At 40.6% G+C, this 20,877-nt stretch overlaps 1 protein-coding gene across 1 annotated transcript in view; it reads right to left on the reverse strand.

Moving 5' to 3' along the window:
• The window catches only part of LOC130181544 (kinase non-catalytic C-lobe domain-containing protein 1), a 39,552-nt gene that overhangs the window by 4,233 nt on the left and 14,442 nt on the right, over positions 1–20,877 (reverse strand). Inside the window, exons 8-30 of the mRNA XM_056395811.1 lie at positions 20,296–20,407; positions 20,025–20,096; positions 19,841–19,902; positions 19,584–19,742; positions 18,245–18,322; positions 17,815–17,902; positions 17,290–17,482; positions 15,936–16,648; positions 14,810–14,948; positions 12,704–12,957; positions 11,257–11,612; positions 10,315–10,408; positions 10,126–10,223; positions 9,840–10,024; positions 6,672–6,782; positions 6,346–6,493; positions 5,819–5,974; positions 5,322–5,528; positions 5,105–5,187; positions 2,222–2,375; positions 1,304–1,426; positions 871–930; positions 298–455 (exon numbers count right to left, since the gene is read on the reverse strand). Of these exons, the coding sequence (XP_056251786.1) occupies positions 298–455; positions 871–930; positions 1,304–1,426; positions 2,222–2,375; positions 5,105–5,187; positions 5,322–5,528; positions 5,819–5,974; positions 6,346–6,493; positions 6,672–6,782; positions 9,840–10,024; positions 10,126–10,223; positions 10,315–10,408; positions 11,257–11,612; positions 12,704–12,957; positions 14,810–14,948; positions 15,936–16,648; positions 17,290–17,482; positions 17,815–17,902; positions 18,245–18,322; positions 19,584–19,742; positions 19,841–19,902; positions 20,025–20,096; positions 20,296–20,407 (3,803 nt within the window). The remainder of the gene's footprint in view (positions 1–297; positions 456–870; positions 931–1,303; positions 1,427–2,221; positions 2,376–5,104; positions 5,188–5,321; positions 5,529–5,818; positions 5,975–6,345; positions 6,494–6,671; positions 6,783–9,839; positions 10,025–10,125; positions 10,224–10,314; positions 10,409–11,256; positions 11,613–12,703; positions 12,958–14,809; positions 14,949–15,935; positions 16,649–17,289; positions 17,483–17,814; positions 17,903–18,244; positions 18,323–19,583; positions 19,743–19,840; positions 19,903–20,024; positions 20,097–20,295; positions 20,408–20,877) is intronic.

A 20,877-nucleotide genomic window follows, 5' to 3' on the forward strand; every position in this document is an offset into this window, starting at 1 on the left:
AATGGTCCTACAAGACAAAGATAGCCAACGAACATCATTGGTAACTGTGTCAAGCGTGGCGTTTCAATCTGATATCTGCTGTAGCTGCGGTGGCGTCAGGTGAACGCAGGAATGTGGACGTGTGTTCCCAACTTTGTGGTGTTTATAGTGTGAACCCATCACGGCTTTGGCAACAGCAGCCAGAGGTTAAAAGACAAGGGCGGAAACGGGAAACACCAAAAAAAAAAAAAAGGGCGCCCACATCGGGTCGACAGCAGCTTATTACAGATCTAGAAATGATCTGGATTTTCTCCTCACCTGAGCTTGGTCCACTTGTAGGCTCCGGTCGTGAGCGTGAAGGCCCCGATCTCCAGCTGCTGGACGTGCATGGCCAGGATGTGCGATGACGGCAGGGTGGGCCTCCTCCTCGAGTGCTCTGCCCCCATCAGACACAGGTCGTCGCTCTTCAGGAACACCTGAGGAGAGAGCAGTTTAGCCGCACAGTAAATAAATGACTTCTTACTGGAAGATAAAAATTTCCAATAAGTCAAAAGCATGTGTAATATGAGTGAAAAACCTGGGAGGATTTTCAACAAATTTAACCTCTTTACATATGAAAACCAAGAGAGCATACGGTTTGTTTTCATTACATCTAAATAGCGGAGCTGGGAAGATAGCAATGTCTGTTGTTTGATGCATCAGGTTCTTTTGAGAATAACTTTCAGAAGCAGAGCCAGCTGTAAGCTTTCAGCACACAGGCGGGTTGCTTGAAGCTGTTTTTCTATTGATCTGTTTGCCCTGCAGCCCAGTTTCACAATATGTGACCAGCCTAGGCTTCAGTTACAAACAGCATAAGCGTGCGCCTGCTCAAACACACCTACGCACACACACCTGCACAGCTCGCAGCTCCTCCAGGATCTCAAACACCTTGGAAGACAGATGTTTCCAAGCCTGTTGGCAAGAGATGAGGAAGTTTTATTTAGTAGCTCCAAAATGAAGACGAATTAAACCGTGGCTTCAGTGCAACACCAGAGTCAATGACTATAACCTGCCTTTAGATTAAAATATGGAAATTTCTTGCATTGTCTCAACCAGTGGCGTCTTTTAATTGTTAGGTTTTTAATTACTCCTTTTCGAGGGCCACGTTCCTCCTCACTTTCTACATCACATTTGAATGCATTAATGCTAATTTCTCATTTGAGAAACTAATTAAACACCAACCAACTCCTATCACAGCTGAAGAAAACATTTAGCTCGAGGGCACCTGACTTATTACACAAACTCAGAATCTGTTTGAAGAGTAATTTATGAGATGCAGCCTCACTGGTAATTGCTTGACAGTCACGTTCTCCAGACCTCGGAGGACCTGCATGGCTGTGGCAAAGTTCCTTGATTCATAGCAGTGTTTTCCTATCCACAGATACTTGGTCAGCAAAGCAACTTGTGTCTGCAAAAAAAAAAAAAAAAAAAAAAAAAAGGAGAGTTTGCAATGAGAAGAAATGCTCAACAGGGCAAAATGCAAAAAACCTGCTAGCTCTTTACGCTGGATTGCTTTTCTTGGGACCACAGCAGACTGCATAATGAAGCACGTCCACTGGAAAAATACTATGTATAGTCTATATTAATAGTGCCTTGTCGACTGTTCTACATTTTCATTACTGCTACTGCTGATTATTTTTCCGTTTGACTAGAAAAAGGCTAAATTGAAGTTAAAAAGCAGGTGAACATTTCAGTTTCAAACACTGACAGCAGTTGAACTGTCTGACGAGCTGACGAGTGAAAGACGACAGCGGGTTGAAATGTCTTTTAAAGAGGACGAGGTGAAAGCAGGCGAAATGTCAACTGAAAAGCAAATAAAAAGTAACCGCAATTTTAAGCTGAAGTTGAAGCAGCAGATGTAGTTTAATGTGAGCTGTCATTTAAGTGTGAAAGATGTGACAAATTTGAATGGATGCAAATGAGCTGAGCGTTTTATAGATTGAATGGAGTGTCTATATGAAAGTATCAGGAAGTAGCTGAAGGAAAAAAAAAAAAAAAAAAACCTTCGTAATAATATTTTTCATAGAGTTTCTAACTGTCTATAACCCATTCAACCATGAGACCAGAGAGGAATCAGAGAGCACATGAGAGGAAGTCTGTGTCTGACATGAGAATCCGTGTTTGATAAGATCACAAAGCCCATGCTGTGTCTGTAATGGCTCCTGCCGACCCTGTTACTTTCATGAGTTCTGTCTCCTCTCACCTTGGTGGAGTCACAGATGACTATTTCCGAGGAGATCCAGTTAGTGACACTGTCAGCATATGTGAGCAGCCGCTGGAGCTGGCTGTCTGACAGCGTCCCCTCACACATAAGCAGACCGCTGCCCTCTGCTGGCGGCACGTTCTGGGACACATTCCTGGTGAGGGAGATGAAGAGACATCTATACTATAAATTCACAATAAAACAATAATAACATAATGACAAAAAACTTTGATAATTACGTCATTTTTTATTCATTTATCAAAAAGAAATCTGGTTGCAGATTCTGAAAATGTGAGGTGTGCTTCTTTGCTCTTTTCTCTTGGCCACACAAAACAAGCTCTTTGAGCCAGTCACCTTGGGCTCCAGTAACTGTAATGAAAGTCTTCATTGTTTGCTGACATTGCTTTCATAACCACATGACAATGATATTGAAAATTATAATTAGAAGCACTCCTACCAGAAACACTATTTTCCACATACAGTGAGAGAATCATACTATCAGTGGATATATACGTATAAACTTACTGTACACATGCGTCAGGGGTCAGCAAATAGGTTTAGCCAGGGGCCTGTTTGAAAACATATGTTTTCATTGTACTGTTTTTTCCTTTCTTTTAAGTCTTTTCAAAATAAAACTGTTTTAAGTTCCCATGTAAGAGCAGACGTCTCTGTTCCCGTTAGTAAGTTTGAGCTACTAGAGTTACAACATCTTACATTAATACTTGTTTATCAAAAATGACTCAAACACAAATGCATGACTTGTGCTGCACTATGATAAGATTATCCGCACCCAACACGCCGTGGCCTGCTTCATTCATGCTAGTATGAAGGGGACTGTTGTTGTTGTTGTTGTGTTGATAGTGAGGGGATTATCCTGGTGGAAAGTCAATAAAACACAACTTAAAAAGTTGCTTTAGAAAAAAATGTCAAGCTGCTTTGATTGTGAATTACACAAATCAGTTACGGTCAAATAGGCTACAGCTGTGGAATTAAAACTGTTTGTTCTTGTACTTGTTGATTTTAATACTTTTTTATCTATCTGTTAAGGTTATTAGACTTCATTACAGACACAGGCGCTGTTCTAACAGCCTGGCACAGAGTACATCTCTCCACATGTAGGGGCATCAAATCTTAAGGAGGGCTGCTGGATAATGGCAAAAATAATAATCACGATTATTCAACACGATTAGTCACTGACTTAGGAAAAAAAAACAAAAAAAAAAAACAAATTACAAAACAAAAAGCGTTGTGTCTATGTAGTTATTCCTGTTATATACGAAATAAGAAAGAGACATCTGAGCATAGGATATAGAAACGGAGTCGGTGAACGTGGAAGAAAACTTCTATCAATTGCCCAATTCCTTCAGTACCGAGGACAGAACCGATAACGTCCGATGGCTTTTGTAGGGGGGGATGACATTGGTTGTGAAAACAGAATGCAGCACAATAATCGTTGTCTCTCGATTATCTTGTTTTTATAGTCATTGGAGGCCAAAATCATAATCTAAACAAATCTTAAATTATATTTACTGAAGTTTACATGACTGTTGTACATCTACAGAAGAAAACTTGAGATTTGGCCCACGGGCCACTATTTGACCAACAACAAACATTTTACTGTCTTGTAGATGCTGCTGCACAAACATAATATCCATATATTATGTATAGTATCCCTATATTATGTAAGACATACATGTTACTAAGTCAACAGGAAGTCACATAGACTACTGTTCAGAAGGAGAATACGATGATGTAATCTAATATGAAAAGTAGACTCTCTAGATACAGATGGGTGGAGTTGTTGAACAAATCTGTTATCATGTTTCCATATAGATCACAAGGGGCCACTGAATGTGTGATGGTTATTTCAAATGATGAGAATCATCAATCAGTGCTATGGCTATCACAGTCACCAAATCTCACCCGAGCTGAACCACTGTGGGAGACTTTGGATCAACATGTCAAGACTCCCTTCCACAAACATCAGAAAACAGAAGGAGGCGAAATATTTTTTTACACAGACTTATGATCTATGCTGAGCAGCACTGAAACTGAAACTGGAAGCATGTGGTGGTTCAGCACCTCACTAAAACCCTGTTTAAACAGAGATCCTGCTGTATTGCCATTAAGAGTACTCCTCATTATGCCGGCTTTATTGCTGGAACAACAATAACAATAACAATGTCCCCTCATTCTGTGATGGTTCAGTTCATGCAGAACGACTAGGCGGGAATATAGTTCCAACATTCCTGCCTTAAACAGGCTGTGTAAAAGGGGCTCAAGACACTATGGCCCTGTCCAGATCGGGCATTAACATTCATCTCGGGTGATCTCTTCACAAGTGGACAGCTCTAGGTATGTCACTTCACACCTGGCATTAGAATGCATCCCCACCTGCTACTCAAGTGCCCACTTGTGATGGGATCTCACTTCCCTGATCTGTATGCAAAAAAACAGGTATGAGTTGTCGTTTTTAAGCAGCCTGTTGGGTCTGTTGTCAATGTGTGTGTGGGTGTGTCTGAGAGAGAGAGAGAGAGAGAGGGAGAGCAGGCTGTGGAGGGGTTGAGCGAATCATTGCTCTGCTCACAGCTCTACAATGAAATTAGGTTTAATCCATTTGGAAAAAGTAGGATATTTTCAGTTCATTATGAAACTGGCCCAGACCACCTCCGAATGTGGTCTTAATGACTGGATCTCGAATGCATCCTCAGTGTATCTTGGGTGCGTTCACACCTGTTCTTAGAGCTGTCCACTTGTGATCGTCTCACCACAGATGGATCAGGTCTGAACAGGGCCTATGTTGGTTTTTCCTTTTCATTTGCCACCCATCTGTATCCAGTATGAAGACTGTAGACGGTGTTTAAGCTCGAACATTATACTCACTTGTTTGGGATGGAGACTTTGTCCCCGACTCCGTGGACTCTGGAGTTGAGGAAATGAACTGGATGACATTCCTGGAACATTTCCTGCATTACAAAAGGTAAATCACAAGTAGATGAATTAGAGCCTTTCTGGGCATTCATAGAGACATGTCTCCCTCTAGTGGTTAAACGAGACAACGACGACGGTGGTGGATTGAATGCACGGAGGATGTGTGTACCTGCTGCAGGAGTGTGAGCTGTTGGGCTACGTGCTGTGCGCTGTATTCGTTCTTGCTGAACGGGAGTCGCTCCTCACTGTGCAGGCAGACACCGGAGAGGTCATCGACCAGGGAGGGATAGCAAGGCATAGGCAGAGCTGCAGCAATGGAGAAGGCTTTGTCTTTAGGCATGGACGCAGAGGGCTCCACCACTCTTGAAATCCTCCACTGAAAAGTTCGGAGAGAAGATGTATTTCATGAAGGTACTCTTTCAAAACGGTGAGATAGTAGACTCAGTAGAAGCAATCAAAATTCAAATTATACACAAAGAATACGCAGCAACTGAACTTGTTCTCTGATTTCCCCTTAAAATGTTGAGCTTAGGCAGGAAATATCTGCATGCAGAAAGTGCAAATCGTTTTCTTGCTCACACAGTATAAATAAAAGTCCAGACTCACTTGAACTAATCAACAGGAAACAAAACCAAATGGTGTAACTTTTTATTATAATGTACTGACCTTTCTGCCGAGATCCTCATTGGACGAATACAAGCACACAGAGTCATCGTCGTCCTCTACGCTGATAAGGCTATCTCTTCCTTGACTCCGCCTTGTACTTAGGGGGCTGCAGAGAGCAGCAAGAAGGGCCTCCCCTCGGCTGTCGACAGGAATTACCTGTGGAAAAAACAAACAAACAGAAAACAAACAAATGTACCAAAACAAAAAAGCTCCATCACCTTTAAATAGATCATTTAGACTCACATTTTAGAGTTATAACACATTTTTTCAATCCCTGTTGTTATGCTGTCATCTAATAAGACAAATGACTTGAATTGAATTGTGTTTGCTGTCGAACCTCATGGTGTCTGATAGCCGTTTCTATTTGTAAGTTTCAGAAAATGAACTGGGTCGTTAGCATGAGCAGCAACAGGCAACGAGAAGTACGGCACCTTGAGGAACTGCAGGCTAAAAATATTGTATGTTTTAATACAGCCCTGCTATTATAATATAAGCAGTATTATTATAGTTGCTAGGAGGTTATGTACCTCAGTATTAAGGAAGTTCTCTAATGTATCCACAAGGTTGGACTTGGGTGTGAAGTCCACCTGTTTACACTCTGTTATCCAGAACTGGAGCACGTCCAAACTACGATGGAAGATCTTCTCACTGTCTCCTGACATGTCTGGACCTTCTCTGGAACACAAAACAAATTTATCACACAATTAATGGAGAGTGTTTCATACTGTGTGCTATAAAGCATTATGTTTTATAGCTTAGAGGAGAGGCTGGACTAGAGATATGGGTTTTTCTGCCTACTGTACTGCACTACACTGTTTCTCTATGTAATCATGAGCTACTTGATATACTCTACCTTGCTGCACTGACAAATTTATCCATTATGAACTGCAGTAACTGCTCAGGAGTGCAGAAGAAACGATAGGTATACAGGAACTGCTGGATATAGCCCTCCATGGCAGCATTTCTGTGATGACAATGAACACAATGACATGGAATTAAGTTCAGAAAGAAACAAAGTTATTAACACTGTTCAGTGAAAAATATGACTAAGTCTACAACAGACAATTAAAGAATATAATAACACAAACGCCGACCTTCAGGGTTGAAAAATAAAGCCAACACGTGAAGCGCCAAAAGCTGCAGTTCTTTGAAAGGCCACTAGAGTCTGGTTCCAAAAGCGAGTCAATCCCCAGAGACTCCCATGTTCAAATGTCCAACTTTACAGCAGAAATAAACATGTTTACAGCCTGGTACAAAAAATGGTTTGTCTCTATAACTAATTTTCTCCTTCACGACAACTGTACAGTGGGTGAATTTTTTATATAACTCACCCGTTTCAATATATTAAGGATTAAAGTTATGCATAATTGAAGGTGTGCCGCTTTGAGTGACAGGTGGGGGAATGTACGCTTGCCACAGACTGGCATTCACTGAAGTCTCGACCCCACGTACATCCCACCTCTTTGCCCATCTTTGGATTAGCAGCGAGTTCGTCAAGTTAAACTTGATCATCTTTTCTATGCAGTTCCTTATCCTGATTAACCTTATTGTTGGCAGCAGACAGTGGGAACCAAAACTCCTTCAACTCCTTCTGGGGAACCCCTTCAAGCACTCTCAGACCATGTGGGAGATGTAGTCCCTACGTATTTTCTATGTCCGGCCCAGGGTCTCCTCCCACTTAGTTACGCCCAGAACATTTTAAAGAGTTTCCAGGGGGCACCATTATTAGGTGCCCTAAATCACTTTAAATGCCTCTTTTCAGTGAGAGGGAGCGGTGACGTCATACAAAAAGCTCTCCCGAATCACAGCATCATGGTGATGTGTCTCATGTGAGTTGGCAGACAAATGGGAATTGATGAAAATCCCCTATATGGCTTTTTAGGAGAAATATCTGAAAATAAAAACAGCTAAACGATTTTTTTGTTGAGGAGCTGGGTCAACATTTTCAGCCCTGAGTATTCACAAGCTATATATATATATATATATATATATACCACCAAGAGGGGATGGTAAGCTTGCACATTGCCCAAGATGCAAAATCTTGGGCAAAAAAAGTCATTTTCAAGTAAATCATTTGCCAAGATGCTGTGAGCACACTGTAATAGTGGCCGACGCCTACTGTAGTGGGAACTACCACAGGAGTGCTTTTGAGTATTTTGACAGGTGTTTATATGTCTGTCTGTCTGTCTGTCTGTCTGTCTGTGGACAGATTTTGTCAACATGATAATGTCACAACCTGCAAGATACAGTCACAAAAAATAACAGGTGTGTAATTGAAGTAAGCGGTTCTTCAATGCTAATATATTTACTGAAATGTTTAAGCCCTTGTGAGGGTATAAACTGAAAACAAGTCTTATCAGAGCTGTTAGAGGTGGAAAAACAGCTTCAGCTTGAGGCAGTGGAAACTAAAAGGGGATAAAGAATTTATGGATTGTGACCTTGTTTTTCTAAATGCTGATGCTGTTTCTCATAGCAACAGATACAAAGCAAATGCTATAATGTAAAACTTCAAAGCAGCAGTGATAGTGTCATGGTTTACAGATCAGATTAGAATTAAGGATGGACTTCTAGTGTTACTGACAAAATTTATGTAACCAATTACATGACTAATCGAAAACGTGTGGGTGACAGTGGGTGAGCAACAGAGCGAGAGAAAAGAACTAAAGCACAAATGTATTTGATACTGTCAACAAATCCTATGAAAAGGCAAAAAGCAACTATGAACTGATCCTACTATTATGTATAGTCCACTAACATGATTCCGAAGCCTGATAGATCTTATTCCTCTGTCCCATAGAGCTCCATTGTTGTCCAAAAATGATTAAAAGCACATCAGTGAGCCACACTGTTGCACACGGTGACAAGTTCCTGAATTAACACAAACATGGACACTAATCTATTTTGAGTCAGTCCCACATACATCAACTAGCAGCTGTTAATACTCACTAGGGCATAGTGTATTAATCCACAGGTGAAAAGAGTCCCAAACAAATGCACCATTTACCTGCCTGATAAAAAAATAAAAATATTTCTGACTTTAGTCGTTTTTAAAGATTCATGTCTTCACTACAAATGAATGAGGGTATTGCTGCAGGAGTGGGGAGGTCAGGTCAGAAAGTAGTGAGAGACAGACTGACATATTGTGTCTTTTCATGAGATTTCTTGACATTGAAAATAATACAGATGAACGCCAGCTCCTTCCTTCGACAGTTATCAACACGATAACAAGACTTTACAGCCGAGCTCGCAGCTCTGAATGGCTGTACTTTGGCAGAGCAGTGTTTTAAGCTAACTGCTAATGTCAGCATGCTAATATACTCGTAGCAACAATTTAAACAATTACCAATGTTAACATTCTGAGGTATAATGTCTGTGTTGTGTACAATTTAGTCTGGTGGCAAAGTGCTATAGTTGGAGAGTGGAGACAACTTAAAAGTTCCTATTATTGTTTTTAAACATGTTAGAAAGATAATTTCATTTTTAAAACATTAAAAAACATTATTTAAAAAGGTTTTTTTTTTTAATTATATTTTTCACCAAAATTTTACAGTTCCACTAATAATTTGTTGGCCCACTTGCAATGACTTCACGGCACACCAGAGGACACAGGTACGGTGCCACTGCCAAGGTCAGTATGACTAATCCTCTGGGGACATGAAGAGAGCTGTACAAAATTCCACAGCCATATATCAAATAATTGTTGAGATATTTTAGCCTGAGCCACACTGCTAGCATGGTTAAAAACAGCTGTAATGACAGTCTTTATTTTATGAAAAGCATGTCTGTTGTACAAACGGTAAGATCAAGGATCTTCTTCAGTTTCTTACTGTAACCTGGTAATTTTCTGACCCGAGTCCTTGTGGAATCCCTTGGTTGGACGCATCAAAAGCAGCAGGGAGAGTAAATAATTGAGCACAGAACTCGGATCACAAGGGCTGCCTTACACTTTGAAACATTATCACAAGTCCTACAACCTCATGACTTGACTAGAATTTCAAATTTAACCCCTGATCAATAATACCTTGTGTAGAGGTAAGCCATGAGCCCCACAGAGGAGCCAGCCTGCAGACTGGTCTTCCCTTTGCTGGTGCCAAAGTTCAGAACAGAAGGGTCTTCAGAGGACTGGAGGTCCAATGATCCAGGTCCAGCGACAGCCAAAGAAGGTAGTAATGAAACCTCCAACCCCCACTGATCCACACTCAGAATCTGCAGGAGTAAATGACATCATATCAAAGGTTAGAAGAAAAAGATTGTTGGGAGATGCATGACAAACATCAGTGTTGGGAATTGTATCTCTTTGTCAGTACCTCAAGGTATTTCTTCACACAATCCAAGAAGCCCACTTTGGATCTGAGTTCCTCAAGCTGGGACTTGAGTTTAGACAGCATCAGTTTGCTCTCAGAACCTTTGGGATACAGGACATACACAGTTTTATAGATCATAATGGCAGCTTGCTGTTTTCATACACCAGCAGCGTAATGAAATGGGCACCCAACCTTTATTTTTCCTCTCTTGTTGAATCAGCTTCTGGTAGAAATTTCTAGTTTTCTTTAGATTCCTTGTTTCAATTATCAGCTGCTGCTGCAGTTCCTGTTCAAAGGAAATCACACACAATCAAACAAAGGCCCTAAAATAACAGCACATGCCTTTCACTGCCTTTAGGTGTTTCCAGTGTGTATGGAGCAGAGTCTTCATTTTTTTCCCTTCTCCTCCCTCTTCACCATGGCAACAGAACACAACAGCTCTTTTGAAGTGAAATGAGTAAGAAGTCGCAGCAGCTCGGCTCTTAAGGTGTGTTATTAGCCGTTACACGAACCCTCTGAAGGAACAGTGGTGCCATCAAAGTGTGCAAACACAAAGACGATTCATTAATATTCTTTTGCAAATGATAATAACTTCCTCTGCCAAGGGCCAAGTTCAACATATTAATATTCAGATCCAGTTTGGAGAGAATAATATGCCAATTATCCTAAAGTCCCCAACATGTTCTCGTCCTATTTACCCCAAAGCCTGACCGTGCCCCACTTCATTACAGTTAAGAAAATAATTCCTGTACTTGTTCATAAAACTCGACCTAGTGAAGAGCTGCTGAAGCTAAACTGGGTGCAACAAGCACTTGGATGTAACATAAGGATAAAACCTATAAAGAATCAAGAGTCTAATTTTTAAAAATGAAAACCGGCTCTGTCTTTGTTTAAAAACCATCAACACGTGATAGAATATCAGCTTTTCGTTAATATACACAACTCTATTCACAACCTATTATTGCAACATGCAGTACATGTAAAATACATGCTCTGTGATATACATTTCATTGTGTTAATGTAATAGAATCTCATCTATAAATCAGCCGCTTCACACAGTCTGCTGTTTGTTCAAAGACACAGGGTGAAGGTCAGACATGAGTCACCGGCAGAAGCCTTCACAGGTTCACCTACCTGCGTTTTCACATCTAGACACGGTGATCCCGTGTGCTGTCCCAGATTCACCGCGTACTGTATCACCTCTGGACTAAAACAGTCTTCTCCAAAAAAGGCAGAGGCCCACACTGGGCTTAAGCTGAGGCCTGGTCCCTCTGCTCTGGATCCAGGCGAGAGGAGTCGCTCTGACGCCAGGGAGTCGCTGTCCTCCATATCCTCTGAGCAGTCAGGGCTCATCTGCTCGTCCGGGGCTCCGGGCAGCCCTTCCTCTCTCCCCGACACAAACTCAGCTTCAGAGGGGCTTTCATCGCTGCCCCCCACTGAATGATCTCCTCCCTCCATGACCCCTGTGTCTGAACAGTCCATGCTCACACCTCGACCAGTAAACAGGGACAGCAGAGAGAGTGGGTGGGGGGAAGAAGAGAGGGACTGAATCACATGGAAGGCAAAAAAAACAAACTGGATTTGTGAAGAAAACACAGAGAGAGATCCAAGACGGGTGCTGGGGGTATTTGTTGCTAACCCTGTCATAGCTGCACAATGCAGCCACTGTTAACAGATGAACTGGAAGGCAGTTCAAGCTCAACTTGTTCTATCACTATCTTTTTATCTCCAATATCTAGTAACCAAGTTGTTTGTAATCAAGATCCCATGTCTAGCATATTTTAATAGCACAACCGATGCAGATGTAAGGGCTTGCGTGCCTGCGTGTGTGTGTGTGTGTGTGTGTGTGTGTGTGTGTGTGTGTGTGTGTGCATGTGCGTGTGTGTGTGTGTGAATATCACTGGCCAGGAATGAGCTCCAGAGGAAAAGAAATCTTCAGCGTTTGCTCGCCTTCAGCCTTGGACTCCTCTCAATGTACTACAATCTTAAGAACAGCATCCAACAGCCACTCACAACTCTCATGACTTCAGTCAGCAGCCAAATAAAGAGAAATATAAAGCATCACGGGGGGGTTGGGCTTCAAACCACCTTTTTTTTTTCCAAATTTGCAACCCTTTATTGAATCTATTTAGGTAGTATATTTGAGGAGGACACTTCTTAGTCAAAAAAGTATTGTTTTCATTGCAGCAGTGGTAGAATGTGTATTTCCATTTCATGGTATTTTACACTTCTACTCTACTACAGTTCAGAGAGAATTATTGTAGTTTCTGATGCTGTAAAAAGCACTGTATTTTCATTATATGACAGCTTTGCATATTTACTTAGTTTTGCCACATAGATCACATATTTTGAATTCAGCTAAATGATTACCTGCTCTACGCTGCTGCTACACTGATTTTTGCTGGAGAAAGATTAAAATAATTTTATAAGAATTTTGTATTATGATGATAACAAATCTGTGTATTTCATAAACCTGGAATTGGATCCAAAATTCAACCGGCTATGAAACCCGACCCCATGAGCTAGATCTTTGTCTAAACAAGCATAGAATTGAACATGAAAGTAAAAGTCAGTTTCCCACCTTCACTGACAGAGTGCTGACTCCGCTCCGATCTCAATTCAAAATCTTCAGGTGCAGTCTCATTTTGACAGGGTCGGGCCTCGGTTTCTTCCCAAGAATCCACAGCAGCAGGACTGGAAGTGTGAATGTTTCCATTCAGATCAAGATGGCCGTGCAGGCAAACTTCTCCCTTCCCTCTCCAGACAGTTGCTATTAAGGGTGGGGTGAGAGCTGCCCTTTTCACAGCCTTTGAAGAAGGCTGCTCATCAGAGCCACTGCAAGGGGCACATTAGGAGAGAGCAAACACACACACACACACACACACAGATTTCAAAGCTAGGTAGGGACAATTAGCACTTATTAAAAGAATAATGCCAATAAAGGCATATATGTGAAAATTAACAATTTGGAGAAAACACATGCTGATGGTAAAAAACAAAACAGTTGACATCACATAAAACTTCTTGCAGATCAGATGCACTTGCCAAGACAAAACACAGTCCACTCCAGTCCATGTCAGAGTTAGAATGGACCAACGTCTTAATAGAGAGGTTACAGACCTCCCTCTATCCCCTCACTGAAACTGGAACAGTGAGAAAAAAATAACCCCCCCCCCCCCCCCCCCACCACACACACACACACACACACACACACACACACACACACACACACACACACACACACACTTCCAACCACCCCTCCCAGGGCTACTTGTCAGCATATCAGTAACAAAGCAGATGAGGCTTTACATGTATCTCCAGTGTTGCCAGGTATTCTCCACAGCACAACACAGATACTGCAAAGCTGTTGCCATAGGGACCATTTAAGCTGCTGGCGGACGTTTATTTATGAAGCGCATGTTGCATTAATGCTCATTTGAATGCTTTGTAATGGTGTGCACATGTATACGAACTGTGAGTGTGCAGGGGAGGAGAGGTCATGTTCATGTGAGGACTACATCAATCTGTGTGTGTGTTCTTCAGAAGCCACTTAAGAATAAATTAAACATCTGAACGGGTATCTTACTGTTTAGACAGACGCACTGGCTGTTGTGCTGTGGACAGATTTCTTTCCTCGAGTCAAGATAATCATTTTCACACCTCTGGTAATGTCTTTAATTCATAATGTAGGCCAATTGGGGCGATTTGATTCATCAACCCACCCCCTCAAAAAACACTCACTTAATTAAAGGATTAAAAACTTCTTTCAGAGTCTTTGAACTGTGCTGTGATTGAGTCAGTCATTGAAGCTGTGGTACTGTGGCAAGAAACGATAAGACGAATGGAATAACAGCAAAAAATAGTGTTGTTGAGGTGTTAGGTGGTCGATTTTGATGTAGAAGTACAGTGTGAAATACATAATTTCCACAGCACTGACTCTGTTCTGAAAGACCTGTGTTGGTTGCCCAATAATTACAGTTTATTGATTTTTGAATTTTGCTTTCACTTAAAGGTCCCATATTTTATACTTTCCGGGGTTTTATTTCAAGCGTTGATCCATAAGAAGATATATTTGTGGTTTTAAGTAATAAAAACCAGCTCAGTGTAGTTTTACATCTCCTTTCTCAGGCTTCTCTTTGGAGCACTTGCAACAATAGGTAATTGAATCATTGAAATCTGCTCTGAGCCTCTCTTCTGATTGGCTGACTGTTTTCCGAGTGATGGATTAAAAATATAGCAGTTTCCAGGTAAAACACAAACATATTTGGAGGAAGTCCTGACAGCTCATTTTAAGGCTCAGTTTCTGAATGCAGGCTGTGTGCATTTCTCTGTGGACTGAGCATTTTGATGCTTTCACAGTATTAATATAGAACCAACAACTGCTTTACAACCTAAAAAACAGGGGAATCTCACTTTATACAATATCGGACCTTTAATTATTGTAAATAAATCATTGAGCTATTCCTTATTTACACATTATTGAAGCATGTGCCCCCTTATTATGAAGTACTCATTTGTGTATCACTTCATGAGGATGTACAGCTGGTGGCACAAGTAGAAATCTCAGTCTGCTGGCTACAATGAATTTATTTTCCTTTGTCTAGTACCAATTGATGAATATATTTTGTTTTTTAACATGCAGTTAATTCAAAAAGAAAAAGACACAAGTGTCTGAAGTCCTACTCACGGTGTGGATGGGCTGTAGTTGACCAGGCAGTGTAAAACACCCAGCAAGTCTTCTTCCCAGTACACATCACTGAACCTCTCCTTCACAACACTGGCGAACGTGTGGTACTGGAGGTCCTTCAAAGAGAAGATGTACTCCCCTCGGAAGAGACAAAAAGTTGATTTTCAAATGAATATGTCTGAACAACTGAAGACAAGGTGATGGAGCAGGTCATTGCTTTGTTGTTTTATTCAAACATGCCTGCACTGAAGGTGTTATCTGGTAATAAAGCAACATTGTGCTGATTTTTAACCCACTTAGACATAGGGGTGACTGTTCTCTGTGACACTGCAGCTGTCTAGTTCACTTCTGCCATCCACTGGCATATTCTGACGTCAATGATACAGTGAGACAAGATAGAGCTTTATCTGTTCCTCTCCACCCAGGGGCATCCCAACAGCTCAGTCCGCTATCAGAGAGGAGAGCTGTATGTGTGTAAAAAAAATTGTGTAAAAAGCCCAAAATATCAACCAGATACACAGAACATTATTTTAATGTTCCCTAGATGTTCTGAGGAGGCATGTTAAAATAACCATGGTGGTACATTAAACAATTTTGTGAAGATCGTCTTGGAATCTCCTTAGACCCAGTGAACCCAGGCTGTCCTCACAGCCTCTCTCAGATGAACTGAAGTAACCCTTTATCAACACCACCACCCGTGACCACCTGTCATGTCCTAAATGTGTTCACTAACTTATTTTAAACAGGATGTTGTTTAACATTGTTGATTAGGTAAAAGTATATGTTGTTACAATATTTTTTGAACTGTCAGTATTTAGGTCAAGTTTGTATTCATGCCACTTTAAGCTGACAATTTGAACTGTTCATTCATTACTTTTATTTATTTCAGTCTTTTGTCTATTCCTTTTAGCTAACCACTTCAAAAGTTACCTGCACAGTTGACAGGAAATCACATGATCTCAGCAGCAGAAGTTGGTCTTCGTCATGTTATTTTTGCATGAACATATGCATTGCATGTACATAATCAGGCTCATAGGAAGATTATGATAAGAATATAATACATGATGTTGTTGTGTAAAGCAAATGAAGCAAAAATAAAATGATGTTGCATGGTAAAGATACATACCCATGGCGATGTCCTCACTTCCATTATTCAGATAGCCATTAAGTGAAAACTCTCCCTTCAGCAGGTCAATCACCTCCTTTAAGGCAGGGTGGACTTTGGAGGGGGTGGACTCTGAGGGAGACTGGTTCTCACCTTGCATTCCTGGATTTGTTTGTCCAATGTGAGTTCTGGGCACACTGTGCTCCAGGTGGCTGTTAGAAATGATGGAGCTAGAATTGAAATATGATGGTGGGCCATATTCCTGAGCTTCAGGCCTCACAGGCACATTCAGACAGTTAATAAAGGGACCTTCAACGTTCTCTGGAACTGTGATTAGTTCTTGCAAAGGCTGTGGGACCAGCGAGAGATTTATATCTAACCCGAGGAGAGACTCAGGGGCCCTGACCTGCACAGGCACTAAAGAAAGACGTCCTGTTATGGGATCCTGACGGAAGAGGTAATTGTTGAAGACACCACAACCATTAAGGTTAGAGGATAATGGTGGAGGAAGAGACACTTCACGACAGGAAACATCAGGGAGTGTAGAAGAAGAGTTAACCAGTATCTTGTCACTGGAAGTTGTAGCAGTTGTAGTTATTGCCTGACTAACAGGCGACTCCTCTATGTGTAGCTTGGGTTCAGTCTGTGCAGGATGTGGGTACTCAGAGTGTGAGGTGAAATCAACATCCCTTTCCTCGATGTGTTCACTGATTTTTGTGAATCCATCCTCAGTCCTGTAAAACAAACAATCACTAATAAGCATTTTATTTATTAGAAATTCTTCAACATTCCTGGGAATATGCTTATTTGTTTTGCTATATCTATCCATCTATCTATTTATCTATCTATCTATCTATCTATCTATCTATCTATCTGTACACATACACTATGCCATATATATATATATATATATATAGTGGGCTCATTCAGTACTGCAGGATCACATGATACACACCTGCCCCAAGAGGGTGTTTCCCATACACAGTCATTACAAAATAACAATAAATACATAATGACTCTTTGTATAATCAAAATTCTATACATTCAGTCCAGTAAAATGTTTTAGAAGAGCTGTATCAGTAAATTATTTCACGTCATTTGCACATGTGTGTGAAGTCATGGGGAGGTGTGGTTAGAGAGCATTAAAGGTGTGGGAAGGTGGATTTGTTTAATCTTTGTACAGAGCCAGGCTGCTGGTCCCACACTGTTTTTGTGCTAAGATAAGCTAACCCACTTCACATCTAACTCTCAGCAAGAAAGCAAAAAAGTCTATTTCCCAAAATGTAAAACTATTACATTTAAATTTTATGACTTTTATCCTACAAATTGCTTTTTAAAAAGATGCGTCAGTATTACAGTGATAATAACATCGCACCCTTCAATGGCAGCTCCAAGATTTTGGCTCTCCTCCTCTGAGTCCCTTTCATTGGTCAGGATGATGGGGGTGAAGTGTGTGGCAGTGGAAGTGAAGGCCTCTGGGAGTTGGAGTTCCTTGCTGACTGGATAGCTGTGGGGAACAGGGCCAGGCACAGGAGCCAGTCGGCTCTCAGTGGCCATGGGCACAAAGCCTACACACAGTTACAAAAATGCCAGATACAATATCAGTGATATTGTCTCATGCAATGCACGTCTGTAAATTACACAAAATGTGTAAAATATTAGGAACACCTGCTACTGTGGCGTGATCCAAGTTAAAAGCCATGATACCTTTTAGTTTTTTTAAGGAATTCCCCCTCAGTCAGGAATGTGAGACGTAAAAGAAATGGCATTTGTGAGAAAGACATATCGCTAGTCAAAGGGTCTTCTTAATATTTGTCACATTTCGTGTATAATATATTGTACATTTCAAGGAAAACTATATTGCATGAGGGTCATCCATACTAAAGCGAAGCTGTCCTACCACTGTTGTTTTGTTCAGACTCTTCACATGAGCTGTGATGAGTTTCGGTTGCACTCAAATCTTCTGCATCTGTGGATTTTGAGACTGGCTGAAAGACAATAGAATTGATTCATTACAATAAGTAAAGAACCGAGAACACTGTGGGGGTCGAGTAGTAACAGCACATGTCACGTAACCACAACATCCATGCTTTGAATGCAGCCACGGACCTTTCTTACAAACCTGCCTTTCTGTCAAACCTGCCTCTTCACTAATAACTGACCAATCAAGAAAACAATAATAATAATGATAATAGAGAGACAATCTATTTTGAAGTGAGACAAAACAAGAGGATGACCGAACAGACAGAACAAACTGACTGATTCTGGGATTTAAGATGAAGACACAGAGGTTTAATTGTATCTGTGGTGTGAAACAAAGGAGGGTTTACCGGGTGAACTCTGCTGATGAGGTTGTTCCACACAGTCTCAGCATCTGTCCCTTGATGTGATAAGTAGTCACGACAGCTCTGGAACAGATCCACATAAAAACAATATGATAACAACAATAACAATGCAGAACACTCACAGACACCAATAATGTCATAATGAATTCACTAATCAAAACACCCATTGTTTCTAAAACTAACAGCTTCTTTCAAAAGAAATGACTGACAGCAAGGTAAATGATAGTATTTTTGTCGGAGAGTCCTTCAATGAAAAAATGACATGGTACTTTTACAACCTGGATTCTCTATATTTAAATTACAAGTGGTTTTTCTTCTAAAAAGGATTTGCCTGTTTGTACATGCCTCTCTGAAGTTGTGTTATTTGCACACTGATATGGAAATCTAATCAGGGTTTATTGATAGAGAACTTTTCATATACGTAAGTCAATATTAATTCAAATTATGTGTCTACAATAAGACAGACACAGAACAATAAAATAAAATGACTCAAAATGAAACAAAACAAAACAAATAAAAAGAAATAAGAAGAAAATTAAAACAATTTGGGGTCAAAATGAGCTTTTTCTAAGAGTTATTTTTCTATAGGAAGTGATTAATTGACAGGTCCTTCCTCACTCAATTAACAGGACTAGCCGACAGCCATGCTAACAGCTCTGCCAGGCTGTGTTTAGGCAGTATTTAGCGCTTTGAGCAAAATGCTAACATCAGCATGTTAACATGCTCACAGTGGTAATGCTAACATGCTGATGCTTAGCAGGTAATGATTGTCATGTTCACTAAAGAAAGACGTCCTGTTATGGGATCCTGACGGAAGAGGTAATTGTTGAAGACACCACAACCCAGTTTCTGTTTTGTAATAAAATTATCAATGAGAAAAGGATTAATCGACATTCATCAAAAAGTAAAGCTTTCATTTTTCTCTTGTAATTTAGTTGTACACTTTTTTTTTTTTTTTTTTACAAATTTAAATCCCACTGCTATATATCTAAGAACAGGCAGCTGAAAACTGTGATATTGTTGATGGGGCTGCTTAAGTCTGAGAGATCAGTGGGAACACTGGAATGAGAAAAGTAATGGGATGACACAGGATCAATTTCAGGCCGGTGCAGTAGGGAATTGCAAATAGCAGAGCTTTGCGTCTGAGGAAGAAAATGGAATAATATGGGAGGCCACATGTGAAGCATGCAGTGTCAGACAGAGAGCCTTGGTGATAAATACATCAGGCTGGCAGAAGAAAAAAAAAAGTAAAAAATTGCCAAAGTAAAGTGGTAGATTGAATGAGCAATGCATTCTTTTCAAGAAAATGTTGAAATAATAATACCTTCTTAGCCATAATGATGGTAGGTCTCTCAATGGGTGTCCTCTTTGCCATCTCCAGGAGCAGTCTCTTTAGTTTGCGAGGCATCGCCAGTTTTTGATTGGGTGATAAACTGAACTTGGCTGTGGCCCAGAGAATAGCAGCAACCCCGTACACACAAACCTGAGCCAAGACAGAACAGAGGAGAGAGCAGAAAACCTTACAACCAATGCAAACGACTGATGAAAATGAATTAAAGAAAGAAGCTCAGACGGACAGACCTTTTCAGTCACAATGCCATGTTCTTGATATTCGGGAGCAAGATAAAATTCATCTAGGGGTCCTGCAAAGAATTCTGAATGTCAGTTATTAAAGTCAACAAAAGCCTCCAGACACTGTTGCCTCATATACTTCAGCAATCTATTCTGTAAGTAAAGATTAAGAAAAGCAAGGAAGTAAACCTACCTATGTTTTTAGGCTTCAAGAAAAGCACCTCACCCTCGCAGCCCACGTACAACGTGTCAAGGCATAAATACGCTGATGGAAAAGAAAGAAATCAGCTGCAAAGAATTGTGACAAACATGCAGCATAATTTGAATATTTTTTATAAATGAACAGCAAAAATGAAAAATGATAAAAAATAAATAAAAATAACGTGTGCTCTCATACAATATGGGACTGTGCTTAATATTAAGTTCTTAAATACTGGTTTCATGCAAGAAGTGGGTAAAATCACCTGGAAAGTCAATGTAGGTCTGCAGTGAGGACAGACAGGTAAAACACAGAGCCCACAGCTCATTAACCGTCAGCCTCCGTCCACGAGTAAGTAACTCTCTTAGAGAGATCCACTGGATATAAGATACAGAACAAATCCAGACTTAAAAACACATGAGTGACAGACTTAAAAGCTACAGCTGGTATCTGAGGCCCGATTAACCCGACCTGAAGTGATCCCTTACCTGATTTTTTTCGAAATCTACTTGTGTGTGTCACTTTGGCCTATTACTGCTGAATACCTATGTGACTACTCTGTCTCTCGAGACGGAATACTTTAGTCTCAAACTCAACTAGTAACTCAATAAATGTATTCATACAGAAGAGTCATGTAAAGGTTCTGAGTAACTGTTCTGACAAAAAGAGATGTGTAAGTGAGTATGTTACAGACGTTTCATTAAGCTAACACCCTGTATGTCTCCTTTCATTAATACTGTGTACGTCCTGGCAGATGTTAGAGGAAACAGAAGACAAACTTAGCACAAGGCCCACTTGCTACCTTTTTTTTTTTTCCAGAACTTGGTCTCCCTACCAAAAGACCAAT

Source organism: Seriola aureovittata, chromosome 14 (genome assembly GCF_021018895.1).
Source record: "Seriola aureovittata isolate HTS-2021-v1 ecotype China chromosome 14, ASM2101889v1, whole genome shotgun sequence".
NCBI lineage: Eukaryota > Metazoa > Chordata > Actinopteri > Carangiformes > Carangidae > Seriola > Seriola aureovittata.